Raw genomic sequence first — 20,999 nt, 5'->3', positions numbered from 1 at the left:
GAAATTATTTTTTCCATTTTTTCATGCTGCCTCTGAAACATGACCCCTATGCATAGTCTATCTCAGGAAATGACAATTGGCCATCGTATCCCATACAAATTGATTGGCTATGACAGCTTAAAGGAATAACTCTTGATGGGGGGGAGGGGGGCTTTTACTTGTGTGCTCCCTTATTTTAATCCCGTCTAAGTCTTCTTGGTTAATTTTACTATTTCAATTAGATCATTTAAAAATCAACACATTACATACCAACCTCCCCTAAGAGCAATCATAAGATTTGATGGTTTTTCTGATACACAGGATAGGGTTTCAAATTTGCATTATTCTATCTACTGAATTAACTATGAATTCTAAGCCAAACTCAGGCTGCCATGTGCTTTTAAGCATCTCTAATCTGAACCATCTGGCAAGGCGTGGCTTTGCAAAGGCATCTCTCTCAGGACACTCTGTGGATTCTGTCCCTGCCTGAGGTTTTGGCCAACTATCAACATTACTATAATTCTCTTTTATGAAATATAGCTTTTGACTGGGATTTTGGAGTCTTGGTTGACTTTGTGTGCATGTATTTATATGAACATGGGCACTTGTGTCCACATTTTGATTCCATTCTCTGCATATTTCAGAATATATTTGTAGTAAACTTATTTTAAAGAGACAAACGGTTTTGCTGTATATAAGGCATGCTTGTGTTTGCCCTCACTTACTCCACAGAACCAAGGATGGGCTTACAGGATAAGCAAGGGTGCACTGCTAACTAACGAAGCTCACTGTCACAGGCGCTGCAGTTACTTTTTAAATGGGTGAGTGCAGGAGACATACCAGCTTTTGAATTAGAAAGTGAAACTTGTAAATGATGATTCCAAGGACGATTTTAAGACACAAGACAAACTGGTTTTTGAGGATACTGTGGTTAAAGATACCCAATCCAGGCACACTTCAGTTTTTCAGCTATGATCAAGCATAAAGAAACCAATCTAAATCTTTGATTCGAGAAAAAAAACAACACTCTGTTAAATTCTTTATCTAGGAGTAAGCATGTCTTTGCAACACTAATAATCAGTACGCACGTGGGAAGAACTAAATATAGACTCCTTGCTATAATAAAGGGTATAAGGCTTTTTTTGGAATTAAAGATGATAATTCTATTTTCACTGGTTCTCTTTGTTAACAAGCACTTAGTTTAAAAAATCAACTTCTTTTAAAAATTGAATCTTTCACGATTTCACACAAATGTGTAACTTTCCTTCACCAAAGCCCCCTCTCCACTCTCTTCTCTTCACCCCTTCTCTCTCCCACCAAATACCTTCTGACTTTGTCCTCCTTCCACGTTTATAGGTCTAATTGCAAGCATGTGGGTGGGATATAATTTGCCTTAGGAGGGGCAAGGCACCAGTGGCCATACTTCTGAGGCACCCCCCTGACTGAACTGTTTTGATAAAACTGTGTGAATCCCGTGTGGCTAGAGAAACATCAGTCTATTTGTTTATTAGTAATGGGAGAGGGATGCAAACTGGTCAGTTCTGGTGATATTAGGTAGCTCGTGCATACACACACACAGACACACAGACACACACACACACACACACACACACACACACAGAGAGAGAGAGAGAGAGAGAGAGAGAGAGAGAGCATTTTAGAAAGAAAGGATCAAGAGGGGATTCTATTTCTGTCTTCTATAGACCTGTGATGGAAACCACTGTCCTCCTGAGACCACATGCTCCTGTTGACATGCCTTTAAACCTGCTCCCAGGTATCTGAATCTGGGTAAAGAAAATGCTCGAGAGTGTCCACGCTTACAGATCTCTAGAAAAGACAACAAATAGCCAGCCTACTCTACACTGGACTCCAGACAGCCACATGAGCTATGAGTTCTGTGATAAAACTGAGGGAATCAGTATGAGAAGGTAATCCAAAACAGAAAACAACAACAACAAAAATAAAGACCTCTCATCCAACCCCCCCAAAATGTATGTGTATCTCCTGCATGCCAGGAGTAATAGCAGGCATGGTACTTAATCCACTGAAATCCAGGTGTCCCTGCCAGTTACTAGTTAGTTCACTCTGCCCTCATACTAAAAGTGTTTTCCCCCCATATTTCCTGCTGCCTGGCTGCCCTCATTCTTTCTCTTGGAACCGCTTAGTCACAATCTTTCCCATTCAGAAACTAAAGACACTGCCATTTAAGCAGCACATACAGATTATTACAGGCTTTGAAACTTATTCTTGTACCTTAAGTAATAACTATAGCTGATATCCACTGGACACTTAAAGTGTGCCCCATACAAGTGTTTTATATGTGCTCACATATTTCAGTCTCATTAACAAGCCTTCGATTTCCCCAAGGTAGTGTGTAAGTAATAGATGTAAATTGTAATTCCAGGCTCTGTGGTCCATATACACTTACCTAAGCATATACTTAATGACTTCCCAGGACTCAGAAGGTTTCTCATAACCAGTCAGTCTGGAAAGCAATGGTTCAATGTTTGGCATGAGAGGATTCTGGACTTGTCTTGTGTTCCTCTTTCTTTGACATGTGCATAAAAGGGGCACCTAAACTAGTCTAGTCAACACTAACAGGATTCAAGCAACTCCTATATCTAGGAGTGTAGGCCAGGTGCTTAAAAATGAAGTCTAGGAAAGACCAAGTAGGTCAGCCATGTTTTGTGGAGAAGCGATAGCTACTTCAGAATCTCAACCAACTGTTGCCTCGTGGGAATGGTTAGGGTGGGTATCCTGTAAAAATTTGTTGAACAAATGGATGAATTTTCAAAACCGTTTCAAGGTTACAGCTAAGTGAGAGAATGAGGATGCTTAGCTAGGTTTCAGTTTCTTCCCATGGAACTCTTCTGCAGTATTAGTGAATGAAGAACATGCAATGTTCTTCTTCCTTTTGTTGTGGGCTGACCTACGCCCCTGGTCCTCTAAATGCATTATGCTGATGCTCTAACAATGGATGGGATGACATTTGGTAACCGTGCATACTTAAAAGTCCTGAGCTCACACAGTAGGGCTCTAATAAGATAGGATCAGTGTTACTGGAAGAAGTGTTTGAGAGCTTGCTGCCTTTCTGTGTCCTCAGATGGTAGAAGAAGAGCTGTGTATGCATACACAGTGTGTGTGTGTGTGTGTGTGTGTGCACACGCATGTATTAATGCACATGCATGCCATAGTGGTTTTGTTGTACTAGAGAACAACTTGCTGGAGTTGGGTCTTTCCATCTACCATGAAGGTCCTGAGGGTGAAACTCAGGTAATTAAACTTGGCTGCAAGAATCTTTGTCTGCTGAACTGTCTCACTGGCTTGTATGTTGTATTTTGTCAGCACAGTTATCTTAAGAAGGGTATAGACCCCTTTCCTCATTAATCCTGGACCCCTCAGAATACTCTTCCTCAGCTCCATACCCAAATCAAGGTTTCCCTGACTTGGTGAATAGCTACTGGGAATGAAGATGGATGTGAATGTCATAGGCCAGAGAAGTTGTTCATACTGCCTGCTGGTTGTGATGGACATGACCAACAACAATTCGTGGGGGCAATCCCTTGAAGCACAGATGGAGAAAATCCTTCAAGGGGGCTATAGCACAAATGGGGAAGAGGAGGGAAAGACATTTAGGAGAATGGGTGCCATATAAAATTCTGGTGTTCATGTCTAGATGGATATATGCACATTAACGGGACACCTTTATTATCATAAATACATATTCATAGGACACCTTTAGTTATCATACCAGGAAGCTTCAGCTTGACCTGTGCTATAGCAAGATGAAGAAACTATTTAAAAACAGTTTGCTCAAAAGCTATATGATTATTTTATGGTGGCATCAAGTCAGTCACTGCTTGTTGGTCACTAGCATTCAGGAACATATACACAGCCCTTAACTGCTGTTTTCAGATAAGGAACCACCTCGAATTCCATCTCTTTGCTATAACCTATACAACAATCCATCTTACCCAAGATCTATCTCAATATCTAATTTTACTTCTTGTGTTATTTGTTTACAATTAGGCTCTCACCCTATAGCCCTAGCTGACTTGGAACTTGCCACATGGACCAGGCTGGCCTTACATCAATCCACCTGGCTTTGCCTCCTCGTTGCTAAGATTAGGGGCATCACCTCTGGGCCCAGTCCTTGTGTCACTTACCATTTGGAAAAGACCCAAATAGAGGGTAGAGGGTGAATGAAAGTAAGCCTGATTTTCTGCTTCTAGCTTCTTGGGCCAAATGGAAAATGGAGTGACTTCTGTTTCATTTAATAACAACCCCTATCTAGATCAAACTTCAATCATCAGACCAGTCACATTTAGTTGCATAAAAGAATTGTTTCCTTATGTCCACGTTTGATGTCAGTCTGCACATTTAAAGTCAGTAAGGCCTATTCCTCTCATCTGACCCATGACACTCTAGTGTTTTGTTTTGTTTTCTCTTTTTTTCAATTAAGAGTTAATTTTACCTTTATGTTCTTCCTGTAGGTAATCTTTAGTTTTTCATACCTCTGTACTATGAAACGTGTGTCATAGCTGCAGAAGAGCTGTGGCGCTATCCTCTTCTGTTTGGTGACTCAGAGGTATCAAACATCTCATTTGAAAACTGGGTCTCTCCTTGGCCTGCATGTTCTTGACCATGGAGTTGATTTTCCCATTACAAAGCACCTATGACGTGTTTCAGTTGGAATGTCAGGAACTTACAATAAATAAGAAGCACAGATCTTCAAAGAATCTTGTATTCTTTTTCCCGTTTCCTTTCTGGTTGCTAATAAGGCCCTTTTAAGCAAATCAAGAGACTTGCTTAAAAATAGTTTTCCCAGATTGTTCCTAAGAAAGTTAATCCTTCTGTATTAAAGAAAAAAATCATAAGCCACACTCTAATATTTCTTAGTTAAAATATACTCTAGAAAAGAAATGCAAATTCATTTAGAGCTGTGTCCAACAACTTTTTATGGGATGCTGCTTTATAGATGTCTGGACTATGAATGTCAGGGACATAATTTGTTGGGAAATTGACCCAATTAAAATGAACCTCACGATCCTGCCAGAGGCTGGAAAAGGCGTCTTTATAGGACCAGGGAGCATAACAAGGCCAGCAGGGCCAGCAGGATCCACGAGCTGTATTGTCAGCTAGGAGTGGAGCTTCAGTGTCGGACTTCCTGTCCCGGCTCCAGCAGCCTAGACACTATCCTGGTTTAGCATTACTCCTCACAAGGATAACTCTCTTTGAGGTCACTGGGAACCTTAGCAGACCCAAAGGCTGGGCAGCTGAGGCCACCAGCTCCAGCTCTATCTATAATCTTTGCAGAATCTTAATGAGAAGTGAAGCCACACATAGGAAAAAAATATAACCGAGGGTTTTTAACACTGGCACCAGTAAGGTCAACTGATATCACCCTGCTTCACGTTTTGCCTTCCTCCCCAAACCATAGTGGGTTAGCTATGGTCAGTTGCAGGCAACTGCCAGAAGTCCTGAAATAGAGGAGAGGCCCTGAACAAAGAAGCCAAATCAGGGAAAATAGGAAAAGAGAGAAAGAAGGAGAGAGAGAGAGAGAGAGAGAGAGAGAGAGAGAGAGAGAGAGAGAGAGAGAGAGAGAGAGAAGAGAGAAGACCTCTGACCACACTAAGCCACTAAATAAAGCACTTTTTACTTAGTCCGATGCAGATAATTCTAAGATATATATTTCCGATTCCCTTCATTCCATTTTAAAGAGAACAACCACACCAGAGTAAGCAATGCAGGGTGGCCAGACATATAATCTAATGAGAGTGTGTGAAGCCACTACAGAAGGCAGCAGGAGCGCTGCCAGAATGGGATGGGGCCGTGTGGCTGATTTCTATGCAGAGCGCACCGATATTTTCCAAGTATAGACAGCTTTTATTGAAATGAAAATAGAAAATGCAGGCCCAGTGCCCACATGAAAAATTTAGTGTAGTAGACACATGAAGCCGCCCATGAAGGGAGAAAGTATTTGGCCTTCTTACTCACAACAGAAAAAAAAAAAAAAAACAAAAAAAAACAAGCTTTCATATGAAAGCTTTGCATGACAAGGCTGAAAGCTCGGCAGGCCTTGTAGAAGGAAGAGGAATGGAAGTTTGTTTCCTGAAACAATGGTTTTATGAGGCACCCGGATTTGTTTGCACTTATAGGAACAATGGAGAGTTACAAGAAACCATTAGCTACAGCGAAGGAAGTACCATCACCGTAAAATACCCCATCCTTCTCCTACTCCACAGTCATACGTCTTACCAAGCACACTATTCATCTAATCTTTAAATTACCAGAGTGCCACAGAAGACACACACACACACACACACACACACACACACAGAGAGAGAGAGAGAGAGAGAGAGAGAGAGAGAGAGGATTCAACTGACTTGGTTTTGGTGAGCTAGCATCAGGAAAGTACTGGCTTTAACAAACAAAATTTGTTAAAGGTCAGAAAAGGTCATATACTGCAATGGAGGGCATTTGCTTTCTCAGACATATATGACTTATTGGTTTTGTAGCACTGGCTAGCATGGAGCTAAAAAGAAAGAAAGAAAGAAAGAAAGAAAGAAAGAAAGAAAGAAAGAAAGAAAGAAAGAAAGAAAGAAAGAAAGAAAAGAAAGAAAGAGAAAGAAAGAAAGGTGCCCTCATTACCTACATACACCCTGAGGGCTAGATTGTAGAGTGTGCTACCAAGCCAGATTTCTCACATTAATTTGAGTTCTGTTGGCTCTCCAAACTTCTCTGTCAGGTTAGAAGATAATAATAATCCCATAGTTTATGAGAGCCAAGCTGCCAGGGAGAAAGCTTTGATGATCTGCTATAGGTCTAGTGCTTGCCCATTGACACCACATACAAAGTACACCAGGATTTCGCAGAATGGAACCCAGGGATAAAGAATTCTAAAGGTAATTTTTGAGGTTGCAACCCAGGCATCAGTTATTCTAAAGTCACCCAGGTGGCTGCAACAGTCAGCCAAAGTAAAGGCTCAACTTGGTTCATTTCTTCTCTATTCATGCTCCTCCCTCCACAGCAGAAGGTCATACACCGACATGTGCTTGCAGCCCTGACTGGTACACAATGACCCGGGATATGGTCTTTGGAGGAAATGCCAACTGATTTCAACTTCGCTTTCCTCCCTGTGTATACTTATCTTGTTTCATCATTCTTTGGAGCCAGTTTCTAATCTGCAGTCACTGAGAGTTTATGGTAACAAATGTCAAGAATTCTCAACACTCGTATATGTGAAGATTTAGTACTGTAGACACGTTCTCCACTATCTCAAATATGCGTTTTGTCATTACCAAGGGATGCTCATATTCTCTTCAAGGTGAGCTTTCTGGATGAACTTACTTGCTTGCTATCCCAAAGTGACCTGCCATTAGCTTGACTATCCTGGGTTGCTCTGGACGAAATAAAAGTATTAACTTTGTGTCAACTTGGCTACCCTGTTGGCACCCAGTTTATGGATGAAACAGTAGTCTAGATGTCAGTGGAAAGTATATTTTAGACATTATTAATACTTAAACCAGTAAAGTTTGAGTAAAGCAGATTATTCTCAATAATGAGAGAGGCTTCATCTAATCTGCTGAAGGCCTTCAGAGAGGAAGCCAGAGTTCTCCAAAGAAGAACTGGTTCTGTTGCCAGCATGGAAGTTCTACTCACTGGCCTGTCCTACAGATTTCAGATTTCAGTCTCTGGACCACAGCATCCCCCACTACCTAAATTTCTACCCTCTGGCCAGCTCTACATATTCTAGGCTTGCCCAACCTCCAAATTTATGAACAAATTCATTTAAAAGTCTCTCTCTCTCCTACCTTTCAAAGGATAACTTTATCTCTTGAATATCTGATATATATTTCCCATTGGTTTTTTTTTTCTGTGAAAATCAAACCAACAAAACCTGGCCTAATATATCTTGGGAGTCTTTAGAAGGATTGTATAGAGTTGTACCTCAGTATTTTTGGGGTGACTGGTTTCAGGACCTCCCTTCCTTTAAATATCTGTAGGTGCACAAATCTTTGTGAAAAAGGGTGATATATATATATATATATATATATATATATATATATCTTGTACATATTTCCCTGTATGCTTAAAGCATTCTCTAGACTATTTGCAGTAACTAATGCAATGCAAATGGAATACATCTTATTACTATATTCCTCAGAGAATAATGACAAAAAGTATGTGTGTATTTGGTAGAGGTAGTTTATTTTCAGATATTCTTAGACCACAGTGAGTTGACTTCATGCACACAGAACCAGAGGATGTCGAGAACTGACTGTCAAGTCTCTCACTATCTCCTTCCTTTCAAGGGCTCAGAGCTCATTCTTTTCACCTTTCAGAAAACCGGTTCTACAGTTTGGTCCCTGCAGTTGCTTTAGTTAGAATGCTTAAGCTCTGCTAAATAATGGCACAAACTAGATAGTATAGTATAACTGCATTCTGTGTGATGTTTTTTTAAATATGATTTCCTAAATTGGTCTTTTATGAATATCTAGGTCACTTCCATGAAGTACCTATTTGACATTTGAGAGAATAGTTCTGCTATTAGATATCTTCAGATGCACATGTAACTAGGTAAAATAGTCTTGACTTGGGGAGCCTTCCTGTTTCCATCTCTGTCTGTAGCAGATTCTCTGCCACAGGGCCCCATACCCAAATAGCACTGGGGGGTGGGGCAGGATAAAGACTCCTAGGAGTGCAGATAGGCCTCTAAGTGCAGGTAGGACCATGGCTGCTGCTCATTCAGAACCCTCAGGACACAGGAACCAAGGGGCTGCCTGGGACAGGAGTCTTTCTGTCTCCATCTGCACCCAGAGCTGATCCTGTGCCACAAAGCTACTTATACAAATACTTCCAGGAGAGAGCAGGTCTCCCAGGAGGGCCTACACACCTGTTAACACAGGTAAGACCACTAATCCTTTTCAAATTCCTGGCCCAAGAGGGACCCTCACACAGTCATCAGGACACAGGATCCTTCTGGTCTCTGTCAGAATCACAGAGCTGACTCTGACCACAGCTCTCCATACCCAAATTCCTCCTGGAGAGAACTGGTATCCCCAGGAGTACTGGCACACAGGCTTGCAAGAGGGACAAGCCAAAGTCAGAGACAGCAAGACCAGCTAACACCAGAAATAACTAGTTGGTGAAAGGCAAGTTCAAGAACATAAACAACAGAAACCAACACTACTTGGCATCATCAAAACCCAGTTCTCCACCAGAGCAAACCCTGGTTACCGCAACACATCAGAAAAGCAAGACTGATTTAAAATTACATCTCATGATGATGATAGAGAATTTAAGAAGGACATAAATAACTTCCTTGAAGAAATACAAGAGCACACAGGTAAACAGGTAGAAGATCCTAAAGAAGAAACACAAAAATTCCTGAAAGAATTACAGGAAAACACAACCAAACAGGTGAAGGAACTTAACAAAATCATCCAGGATCAAAAAATGGAAATGTAAATAATAAAGAAATCACAAGGGGAGACAACTCTGGAGATAGAAATCCTAGGAAAGAAACCAGGAAACATACATACAAGCATCACCAACAGAATACAAGAAATGGAAGAGAGAATCTCAGGTTTAGAAGATAACATAGAAAACATTGACACCAACTATCAAAGAAAATACAAAAGACAAAAAAGCCCCTAATCCAAACCATTCAGGAAATCCAGGACACAATGAGAAGACCAAATCTAAGGATGATAAGTATAGAAGAGAGTGAAGATTCCCAACTTAAAGGGCCAGTAAAATTATAGAAGAAAACTTCCCTAGTCTAAACAAGGAGATGCCCATGAACATACAAGAAGCCTACAGAACTCCAAATAGATTGGACTAGAAAAGAAATTTCTCCTGTTACATAATAATCAAAACACCAAACACACCAAACAAAGAAAGAATATTAAAAGCAGTAAGGGAAAAAGGTCAAGTAACATATAAAGGCAGACCTATCAGAATTATACCAGACTTCTCACCAGAGACTATGAAAGTTAGAAGATCCAGGACAGATCTGATACAGACCCTCAGAGAACACAAATGCTAGCCAAGACTTACTATACCCAGCAAAACCTCTCAATTACCATAGATTAAGGAACCAAGATATTCCATGACAAAATCAAATTTGCACACTCTCTTTCCACAAAACCAGCACTACAAAGGATGATAGATGGAAAATGTTAACACAAGGAGGGAAACTGCACCCTAGAAAAGGAAGAAAGTAATCTTTCAACAAAACCAATCAATGCAAATCAAAACAACCCTGAGATTCCACCTCACACCAGTCAGAATGGCTAAGATCAAAAATTCAGGTGACAGCAGATGCTGGCGAGGTTGTGGAGAAAGAGGAACTCTCCTCCCTTACTGGTGGGATTGCAAGCTGGTACAACCACTCTGGAAATCAGTCTGGCGGTTCCTCAGAAAATTGGACATAGTACTACTAGAGGACCCAGCTATACCACTCCTGGGCATATACCCAGAAGATATTCCAACTTGTAATAATGACACATGTTCACAGCAGTATTATTTGTAATAGTCAGAAGCTTGAAAGAACCCAGATATACCTCAACAGAGGAATGGATACAGAAAAAGTGGTATATTTATTTAGTGGCATATTATAGTAGTACTGCACAGCTATTAAAAACAATGAATTTATAAAATTCTTAGACAAGTGGATGGGACTAGAAAATATCATCCTGAGTGAGATAATCCAGTCACAAAAGAACACACATGTTACACACTCACTGATAAGCCCAGAAGCTCAGAATACCCAAGATACAGTTCACAGACCACAAGAAGCTCAAGAAGAAGGCAGACCAAAGTGTGGATACTTCGATCCTTCTTAGAAGGGAGGACAAATTACCCATGGGAGGAGTTATAGAGACAAAGTGTGGAGCAGAAACTGAAGGAAAAGCCATCCAGAGATTGCTTCACCTGAGGAGCCATCCCATATACAGTCACCAATTCCAGACACTATTGTAGATGCCAATAAGTGCTTGCTGACAAGAGCCTGATATAGCTGTCTCCTGAAAGGCCAGTGACTGACAAATACAGAGGTGGATGCTCTCAGACAACCATTGGACTGAACACAGGGTCCCCAGTGGAGGAGCTAGAGAAAGGACCCAAGGTGCTGAAGGGGTTTGCAGCCCTATAGGCAGAATAATATGAACCAACCAGTACCCTCAGAGCTCTCAGGGACTAAACCACCAACCAAAGAGTGCACATGGAGGGACTCATGGCTCAAGCTGCATATGTAGCAGAGGGTAGCCTTGTTGGTCATCATGGGAGGAGAGGACTATGGTCCTGTGAAGGCTCTATGCCACTGTGTAGGGAAATGCCAGGTCTAGGAAGCATGAATGGGTGAGTTGGCAAGCAGGGGGAGGGGGAGGGGATAGAGGTTTCTCAGAGGAGAAACCAGGAAAGGGAATAACATTTGAAATGTAAATAAAAAATTATCTAATAAAATGTAAATAAATAGCTTTGAGTTGATACCTAAAGTTTTAAGTTCTTTACAGTCTTCAGCACCAGTGAGGATCAAATTACCCAGTTTGGGTAGAATCCTAAATATTCCAGAAGATATCAGATAAAGCTTAAAATTGTCATTTCTGCTTCTGGTTACCTAATGAATTAAAGACAGTAGGGGCACTTTAGGAGATGAAGAGATATGTTTTGATTTTTTTATTTTGTCCCCCCCCCAATCTATACATACATTTATTTATTTATTTATTTATTTATTTATTTTTATTGTTAGATTTATTTTATTTTGTATTCATGAGTGCTTTATCCATCCATATAGCTGTACACCACATGCCTGCCTGGTGCCTAGGAGAGTGGTGAGCCTCCAAGTGGGTGCTCGGAATTAAGCCAGGATCCACCGCAAGAATAACAAATGCCCTTATCCTCTGAGCCAATTCTCCAGCACCAAGATGAAGAAGTTTTATTCAATGTCTTTTCATATCTCTTATGTGACTTTATCTTGCTTATTCACATAATGCCTGGATTTTAATCAAATCAAATCAAATCAGGACCATATTCTCTTCTAAAACACATATATTGGATCATCTAAATGAGAAACTAAAACTGAAGCTGAATGACCACTTAAGTCTTTAGTAAGTGATACCCGAACCGTCATGAGAAGGAAGAAAGGATCCTTGCCTCAGTCAATGCTGGTATTAGCTTTGTGACCTGACAACACAAATCATTAAAAAGGTTCTGATACTTTCAAAGACTTGGTCTTCTTTATACAGTGTTATCATGATCCCATTGGCTTGTTTACCATATAATATTGTGAGTATTAACCATATTACCCATTATTGCCACAGGCCACCAGTACTCAGCTAATAGAATTAGAAAACCTTAAGTTATGATAAACATCATAAGCATTGACTGAAACAGCATGGGCTACTTCTTGGAGTTTTAAAATGAAAGATATGCTTTCTGTATATCAAAACAGTTTAAAAGGCCCTGGCTTTCAGAAATGTGCTTCTCCTTATCCCATAAGCCCTATAGTATTTTCCTGGCAATTCAGCAAACCCTTAAAACTGAACAGCATTAGAATTTTGTGCTTCTATGTTTACAAAAAGAGCCTATCAGGCTGACAAACTTGATAATCTTTAAAAAGAAAAAAAAAAGAAAGAAAGAAAGGAAGGAAAAGAAAAAAACCCTGTTTTCATTTCAAAGGTTCAGAAAAAGAAAGGTTATTTACTATGCAGGCCGAGGCTTCTTGTTAAGTCGTTTGTGAGATAGCAAATTAGAAAAACATGGCCAGAGTTAGAGGTTACTCAATCACGTTGAAGCTAGGCCTTTACTCCAGCAGCTCCTTTTCCTCAAATTATATCTGATAATGTTCTAAAGTGTAAACATATTTCACTTCAAAAAGATACTCAGGTCTTAGATAGATCCTGGCACAAAGTGTCCTAGGATGAAACAAGCAGATTTGCCTCTTTAGACAAATGCATTCAGAGTTCTCGGAGCCTCCAAATTCTAATATTTGAGGAACTGAAATTTTGATGTAGAATGCATGCTTTCCATTTTCCTATGCATAATCTCATTAATAAAGGGCTTGCTATACTGGCCAACACCAAGGCCTGTCATTTGGGCAAAGTCATGGCAATAGAACAAAGCTGAATGCATACATGTGTGCCCTAATTTCAGTGCCAGTGTGTCAAAGAGAAAAGAAGTCACATGTCATTAGAGTCAGGGAGTAAACCACCCCCAGTGCCCTGATACAATTTGCACTTGCAAAGTAGAAACAGCATCTATCGTTCTCAACAACTCCGGTAATATTGGTGGTCAAGCTTCCCCCAACTCAGATCCAAAAGTATCCTTATCTCCAAAACAATACGGCACCTAGAGACTTAGAAACAGCGACATCCATTGAAGTGTGTTTCCGAGACAGGGGGAACTTGACTGGTAATGCGTTCAGGGAGTCCACATGGGTGGGCTAGCATATGCTGCCCCTAAGCAGAGGAAGTGGCACACCACAATTTCTTCATGAGTGTGAGATCTTTATAAACTCATTTTCATGGAGGCTGTTTTAAATAGAACGAGAATGACACACAGTTCCCAACCAGGCTCCCTAATCATTTGAGCAGGGCTGCCACTTTCCAAAAACATTAGGTTACTGTGGGGGAATTTTCCAAAATTGTCAACAATTCCATTTTTAAACTTGGTTCTTCTTCCCAACCCAATACAGATGCAGTGCAGCTCGAACTGTGTTCGGTGTGGTAGGAGATAGGAATTATTTTTACTCTGATGACACATACCTGACAGTGGAAGACATATTCTGGTGTGGTTTTCTTGAACTTCATGTTCCAAACCAAGGCCACTCCATCTGGCTCGTGGGGAGCATCTTCGTTGTTGCTATAAGAAGCAACCATCAGCTCAGGGTACTAAATGAAAGAGGTCACAAGGATTCATTATATTAAGATGACAGCATAGGAATTTTCTCATGACCCTACTGCATCCTTGTCTACACTATAGTCTATCAGTGTGCACCACTACTGACTCATAAGAATTTTTCATCCTACATATGTGTGCTGTGTTACACATTTCAAGTAGTCCTATCCTTTTAAGTTTTGGCACATTTAATATCAAGTCAACACACCCTGCTTTCTGTCTCTCATTGTTGTGTGTGCATGCATGGTCACTAAACTGGAAACATGCTCAGATCCTACAGAATCAGTCACTATGGGCTACCCTCCCCTTTCTTCTATATTGGTTTCCATGACAACTTTTGGTTCTGATTTTCTTTCTTGGCTGCTTTGTAAAACTCATGCAGATTCTTCTTTTGTTATATACATTCCCAGACAAGGCTATTCTCTTTCTTCTTATTTTTTCCCTTTTATTTTTACATTCTTGCCAGGTTATCCTATAGATGCCAATGGTTTTTTGGTAAGCTTAATATGTTGATAATTTTTAAATGTCTTCTAGGCTTGCTATTTCTCAGAGCTATATGTATTAATATTTGACTATCCACTGGGGTTTGATCAGGATGAACAAAAACATATCAATACCAGGAGGAACACATAGACAATATACTCCACAGGCTTTACCACACAGCTTACTGCTCTACCTGTATTCCACCACGTTTGTGCCTTATACATGGTATTCACTTAACTGGCCAAACCCAATAGTCTATTTCCATCTTTCCGTGTTCCTTGTTTTGCTTCCCCAAATGCTGTTTATCACTATGTACTACACGCATTTTGAATTTACATTTTGTTTCATTAGGGCAGAGACACCAAAATTATCCTCTTGTCTGATGAAGGTATCAGATTTGCTGCCTTTTCTCATAGGTAGGGACTTATTAAACTATAGGTTCAGCAATAAAAAGACACAATCATATCAGGCTTTCCATAGCCTGTGCCCACCTCCTCCCTACTCCAACCTTTGTCAGGATGAATTTGTAAAGTATATATTTGATAAGCTACCCTCAGCATGACAATTAATGGCTTTCAAGGGAACGATCCAAGTCACGTAGAATCTTGTTGGGCCTGTCTTTCTCTATCACTTCTGTTTAATGTCTTTTGGCTTTTTTTCTTTCACTCTTAAACACACTGTACCCAGACTTACCAGCTAACCATGAAGCACATAGCTGCTACTTGTGTACCTATGATTCTAATCACATGCCCACTGGAAGCCCCTTCTGTGTTGTTTATCTCATTACATTTGAGACTGAATAAAGATACTAAGTCCTCTAGGTAATTCTAACCATTTAATCCCTCCTTGCCTCTTAGCATCCTTGATTTGATGCCCCTATTAAAACATTTGTTCAGTTGTATTATGTTCTTTTCTCAGTGTCTCTTCCCTAAATTGCAGTGTCCTTGAGTATTAGTACTAGGGTGTTCTTGCTGTTATTGTGTTGTTTTACTGCTGAATTCATAGTTTAATAAACACAAACATATGATGTGTTAAGGTAAAAAAGTTTATTGAATAATTCATCATTTTTATCTTAGAAAGTCTCTTTTATTTCAGTAGCTCTGTGATCAGCATAAATATTAATTCCATTATTATCAAACACCACAATAATTAAATGCTTAAATATAAGAAGCATAGTCATGCAATAAGAAGGAAGGCTTCAAAGAGATGTTGAAAACATCTTTCACCCTACATGAGCTCTGTCCTGAGCATGAAGAAACAGATATGCAGTCTCATGGGCAATTTCCAAGTTAGAACACAATTCACACAAATGTTATTCCTACCTGGGCTTCTCATGAGTGGCTCTATTACACACCAGAATTCTTAAACCTCATATGAGCTTCGCCTCCCATATAATCTAGTTTTCTCTTCCTGATTGCTATACTATGTATATATTCAGACCAAACAATACTTAATGTGAACCTAAACTTTGACTTTTCCTTCATATGAACCATAACTAAGTCTAAGTCATCAGTGTGGCTCATTCATTCCTTCAGCTACGGAGAGTTCCAGCTTACTGCCTGCTACAGAGGCATCCTGTAGCACACATGGATGTGGCCACCAAGGGAAGTCATCACTCTTTATTAGAAAATGCTCCTTAGCAGATGACTCAAAGCCTATTAAGCAAGGCCTTTGATTCAGCGCCCGTTCAATGAAACTAACATCCAGATAAACACAGAAGTCTCCAGACTGTCCATCTGAAGTTTAACTATGTCACATGTGAAAAGGCAAGTCTATAAACACTGACACCACTACCGCAGGGGCCAGAGAGCAGCCAGATGTGTCTGGAATAGCATCCCACAGTTTCACATCTGGGTCTCATCGTTCACACCCACTTGCAGCTTTTCTTTTCTTTCTTTCTTTTTTTTTTTTTTTGTCCATCTAAAAATATTTTAACTTGCTTGGCTTTCAAGTTTCTTTAGCAAACAGGCTGTGTGTTAGCAAAAACTCCAGGAAAATGCCTTTGGCAAAGTTTTCTAAAAGAGGAATTACAAGGTGTAAACGGACTGACTTACATGTTATCTAACGCAGACTGGTATGATTTCAAAGTGTCTTCTTGTACTTCTTTTAGAAAACTATTTGTTTGAACATGTCTAGTCATATTTACTCATTATCAAGTTTCCAAGCAATTATGGAAATTTAAATGTTTAAAATTATACTTTTGAACAATTGTGAAATTTCTGGTCACCTAATTACACATAAGGACTAGATTATCCTATATTTAATTTAGACAAATTTTACCCAGAAATTACTGACTTTGCTCTCAAGTCCAGTTATATCTTCAGGAGAAATGGAATCTAAGATTTCCTGGAGACAATAGAGCCAGCATGCTTTATGGACCTTGTGTTTCAGGCACTGAGCGGGCACCGTCATAACTCAGGTCTGTATGAAGAAGACAATGGTTTACTTATTTCTACAGGCAAAGGAGATGAATCCTTAGGAAAGTGACATGTTCTAAGTCAGAATGCTCATGAATGACAGGGTGAGAAACCCTATGGAAGTCAACTGGGGTCAAAGGCTTACATCCCTGTATGTCCACTATGGCATTGTGCCCACTGCATAAATGAAATGTGCCATTAAGTTCAACATAGGACAAAACCATTCATGTTAGCATTTCTGTTGTATAGGAGCTCACCATTGGCTAGTGAGATACATGATACATGTAGGAATAACACTGGCTCAAACATTAGAGCCAAAAAAGTGTGCTAGGAGGGAGGAATCACAGGATTCTGTACAAGCATGGGCATGGGCGTGTGCTGGGGGTCAAGATAGGGGTGGATATTTCAATGAGTCAGCTGGGAAGGACATTTGAGAAGCAAAAATGGCAAAAAGTCTCAAAAACCTAAAAATATTTTTACCATATGTTTATGTTACACCACTCTTTGGCATATGCCTAAAGGAATGGGCATCTTCTCTCGTGGATATCTGCTCATTCATGTTCATTGCTGCCCTGTTCACAATCGTTAGGGAGCAGAAACAATCTAAATGTCCTTCTGTCAATGAAGGCGTCATGAAAATGTTGTGTACACACAATGGATTGCTATACAGTTGTAAAACTAAGATTAAATCATAAATTTTTCAGGTAAGTGGATGGACTTATGATCATATTGTATAAAGTGCATCCAGAAAGATAAACACTGTATGTTCTTCCTCATCTGCACCTCCTAGCTCCAAATCCTTAAGTTTGAGGATAAAATCTGGAGTAACTCCAGAAATAAGAAAAGTAAAATGGGATAATTGGGGGGTTGTAGAGATAGGGATGACATGATACAAGAGGGACATGGGCAGGGACCTAACTGGGGAGAGAGTAGAGAAGAAAATCAGAAGGAGAGAGATGGGGAGGGAAAATTACACTGACAACGTTTAACAAACATAAGGAATTCTACAGCTTATTAACCTAAAATTGCATTTTTAAAAAATGAAGCTATGCCACTTGAGCTGACAATGTTGCCTGTCACTGAGAGCTGTAGACTAAAATCCTCCAGTGCTAGGCATGCAAACCCCTCTTTGAAGTTGCTGGTCAGGTGAGTCCAAGAGATTCCCAAAGCAACATACTCCACTGCAGTTGCCCTGCTTGCCTCCGGGAAGTTGAAGGGACTCTCCATCGTTAAAGACAGCAAACACTTGGGACACAGGACTCGAAGAGCTGAGCTAGATTTGCCATGAGCACCTCTTTCCTGAGGACTAGCTTTTGCAAACTATGGAAGCTGCTATGGAAGGGGAACAGCCATACTTTGGCCAAGCTGTGATGCCTATGAATCACAATAGCCAGTAAAGCAAGATATTCCTACAGTGCAGTAGTGACACTCATATCTTAGCTGTAACCAAAAGTTGTCTAATTGGACTTAAGGCACACTTATAGGAGTGACATCATACTTGGTATTGGAAAAGTAGCTAGCTAGCTTCCCAGGGATGGTGAGGTCATGTGTCTTAAAGAATCGTCTACTGCCATGTTACTAATCCAGCTTAATTCCCAACTTCATTCCAGATTCTTATCTTTATATACTCACAAACAAATGTAGCTCTCACATCTCATCAAAGAAGTCTCTCTTTACAGCAGACAGAACCAGTATAAAGACACGCATACCTGGTCAAAATATGTAATTATGGAATGCCTAGATCCAGGTGAAGCATCTACAACACAACACCTGCATCTAAGGCTCGGGAGATCTTGAGTAAGAGGGGTAAGAGTCAGAGGACCAGAAAACGAGGATTTGTCTCCTAGAAATGACAGGAAAGCTACACACATGATACCTCAACAATACATCTACCTTAATAGAAGCTGAAAAATAACATCAATAGGCATGCTATCGTGAAAGAAGGAAATCTCGTGGGTTGGTACCTCTAGACAAAGAACTATAGGCAACTAAGAAGTGATGAGAGACAGCGAATTACTTGTCCCCAGGAATGAGGCCCCTAATTGATTATTCAGTCCTTGAAATCATATAAATACAAACAATGCTAAATAGGTTTAGCATGTTCTATATGCATACATGTGCATACATGCATTTGTAGATATTTGTATATGTTCATATGTGTATATAGGACATATGTGTATATGTTTATATGTGCATATGTGTATTTAGGTATATATGCAGATATTGTATGTATCCAGATATGTAAATATGCACATGTGTGTATATGTGTGTACACATATGTATGTGTATATATGCATATATGTACACATGTGCATATGTGTATGTATGCAGATGTACATAAATGTATAAATGTGTATATGTGTACATATGTATATATGATAAAGAAAAAAGACGTGAAGTTGAGAGGGAACAAGTTAGGGGAACTCATGGAAGTGGTAAGGAGGAGGAAAGGGAAGAAAGAGATAATACAAAAGATAAATTGTTCAATAAAAACATATATCTAATCTTTACAAATGATAAAAATGATTATAGTAACTCTATATTCTGAGACTAGATGTAGAGATGCCGACAAGGACTCTGTTTTTCAAGCTAGACAAGAAAGAGAACACAGCATGAAATGTTTGTCAACTCCAAGTTTTAATGGCCTTGAATTAGTACCAGGAGAGATTCTCTTTTGCTTCTCCAAACCTGACTGAATTCCTAACCAGACAAGCTTTGAAGATTATTCAGCTTAGTGTCTTATGTGACTAGAGGGTTGAAGGATGTCTTTTACCCAGGAGACGGGTACATACATACTGTGTGGCCAACATAAAAGTCTGATTTTATGCACGCTCTGACACAGGAGACGGGTACATACATACATACTGTGTGGCCAACATAAAAGTCTGATTTTATGCACGCTCTGACACAGGAGACGGGTACATACATACTGTGTGGCCAACATAAAAGTCTGATTTTATGCACGCTCTGACCCAGGAGACGGGTACATACATACTGTGTGGCCAACATAAAAGTCTGATTTTATACACGCTCTGACACAGGAGACGGGTACATACATACATACTGTGTGGCCAACATAAAAGTCTGATTTTATGCACACTCTGACACGGGCTATGGACAGTGTTCTTATACTAAACACCGCTAAGTAGATGGAAGAGTTGCTAGGGTCTGCCACAGGGCTGGGGCCACTTGTAGAGGCGGGACACAGGAGTTTTGAGTGTTCTTACCCCACGCTGGTGCCAGGTCAGTGGGTGTCAGGCTATGGGAAGTCAAGGGACACTACTTTGAGGTTGGGGAAGCACAGTTTGAGGTACCAGGGCTCGCCAAAGCTGGCTCAGGGGTCTCTGGGCCTGCAGGGATGCTGGGGCAGTCTGGTTCTCCGGCTCTTGGGTATCCAGGCACCGCTGGGAGCTGGGGAAGAGCTGAAAATGGAGTGGAGGCCCATGGGCTGGAACTAGCCTGGGGCTAAGGGGGTAAAGACAGGGGGACTCCGGCTGCATCCCTCTAGGAGTCCTAGGCTTGTCGATGGACCGCTGGTTAGGCTTGGTGGTCATGGCTAAGGTGCACAGAGAGGCCTTGTGTACCTTATGTGAGAGACTACATGACCTCTACCTGTGGGGGTCTTGCCCTTATGTGACTGAAGGGCACAAATCTATGGAGAACTGTGACCTTGTGCCAGGAGCCTAGTGTCTGGGAACCAGGTGAAACACCTGCTGCTCCTCAGTCAGGGTCACCGGGGTTTCCAGCTTGTGCTCCACCAGGAACTAGGCTGCCTTTCATGGTCCTACAGGTGTTGAGTTTCCAGATTTTTTGAGTGAGCAATGATTATATGATATTTTGCATGCATTGCAAAATTAGAGTGTTATTGCCTACTGAAGTCAGAATATAAAGCAGAATTATCACTCACAGTTCTTTCCTTTTCTTCCTGCGGTTCTATTTTGTTTCACACAAGAAACTCCAAGGCATAACTGCTGCCATTACACCATAGCCCTTCTTTTTTTGTCTTACTATGTCCAAGTGCGTCTACTCCAATTCAAAGTGTCACTTCGTCTCAGAAGCATGAAAAGCTGGTTCTTTGAACTCACAAAAGTATTATGATACAGAATTTTAGGGATTCTAAATTTTTTTTTAAATCTCTATAAAATGCATGTCTTACAATTTCAAATCAATTCCCACAGTATAGACAGGAAGGTGTGTGTGTGTGTGTGTGTGTGTGTG

The 20,999-nt window shown here is 40.4% G+C and overlaps 1 protein-coding gene across 6 annotated transcripts in view; it reads right to left on the bottom strand.

Annotated features, from left to right (window-relative positions):
- Positions 1-20,999, bottom strand: part of Dync1i1 (dynein cytoplasmic 1 intermediate chain 1) — a 305,446-nt gene that overhangs the window by 93,355 nt on the left and 191,092 nt on the right. For all 6 annotated transcript variants that reach the window (XM_021164407.2, XM_021164406.1, XM_021164409.2 and 3 more), the window contains one exon: positions 13,749-13,874. In XM_021164407.2, coding sequence (XP_021020066.1) covers positions 13,749-13,874 — 126 coding nt within the window. The remainder of the gene's footprint in view (positions 1-13,748; positions 13,875-20,999) is intronic.

The sequence above is a fragment of the Mus caroli genome, chromosome 6, assembly GCF_900094665.2.
Source record: "Mus caroli chromosome 6, CAROLI_EIJ_v1.1, whole genome shotgun sequence".
NCBI classification, from domain to species: Eukaryota; Metazoa; Chordata; class Mammalia; order Rodentia; family Muridae; genus Mus; species Mus caroli.
The sequence above is the reverse complement of the archived record's forward strand: the minus strand, read 5'-3'. Positions and strand labels throughout refer to the sequence as shown.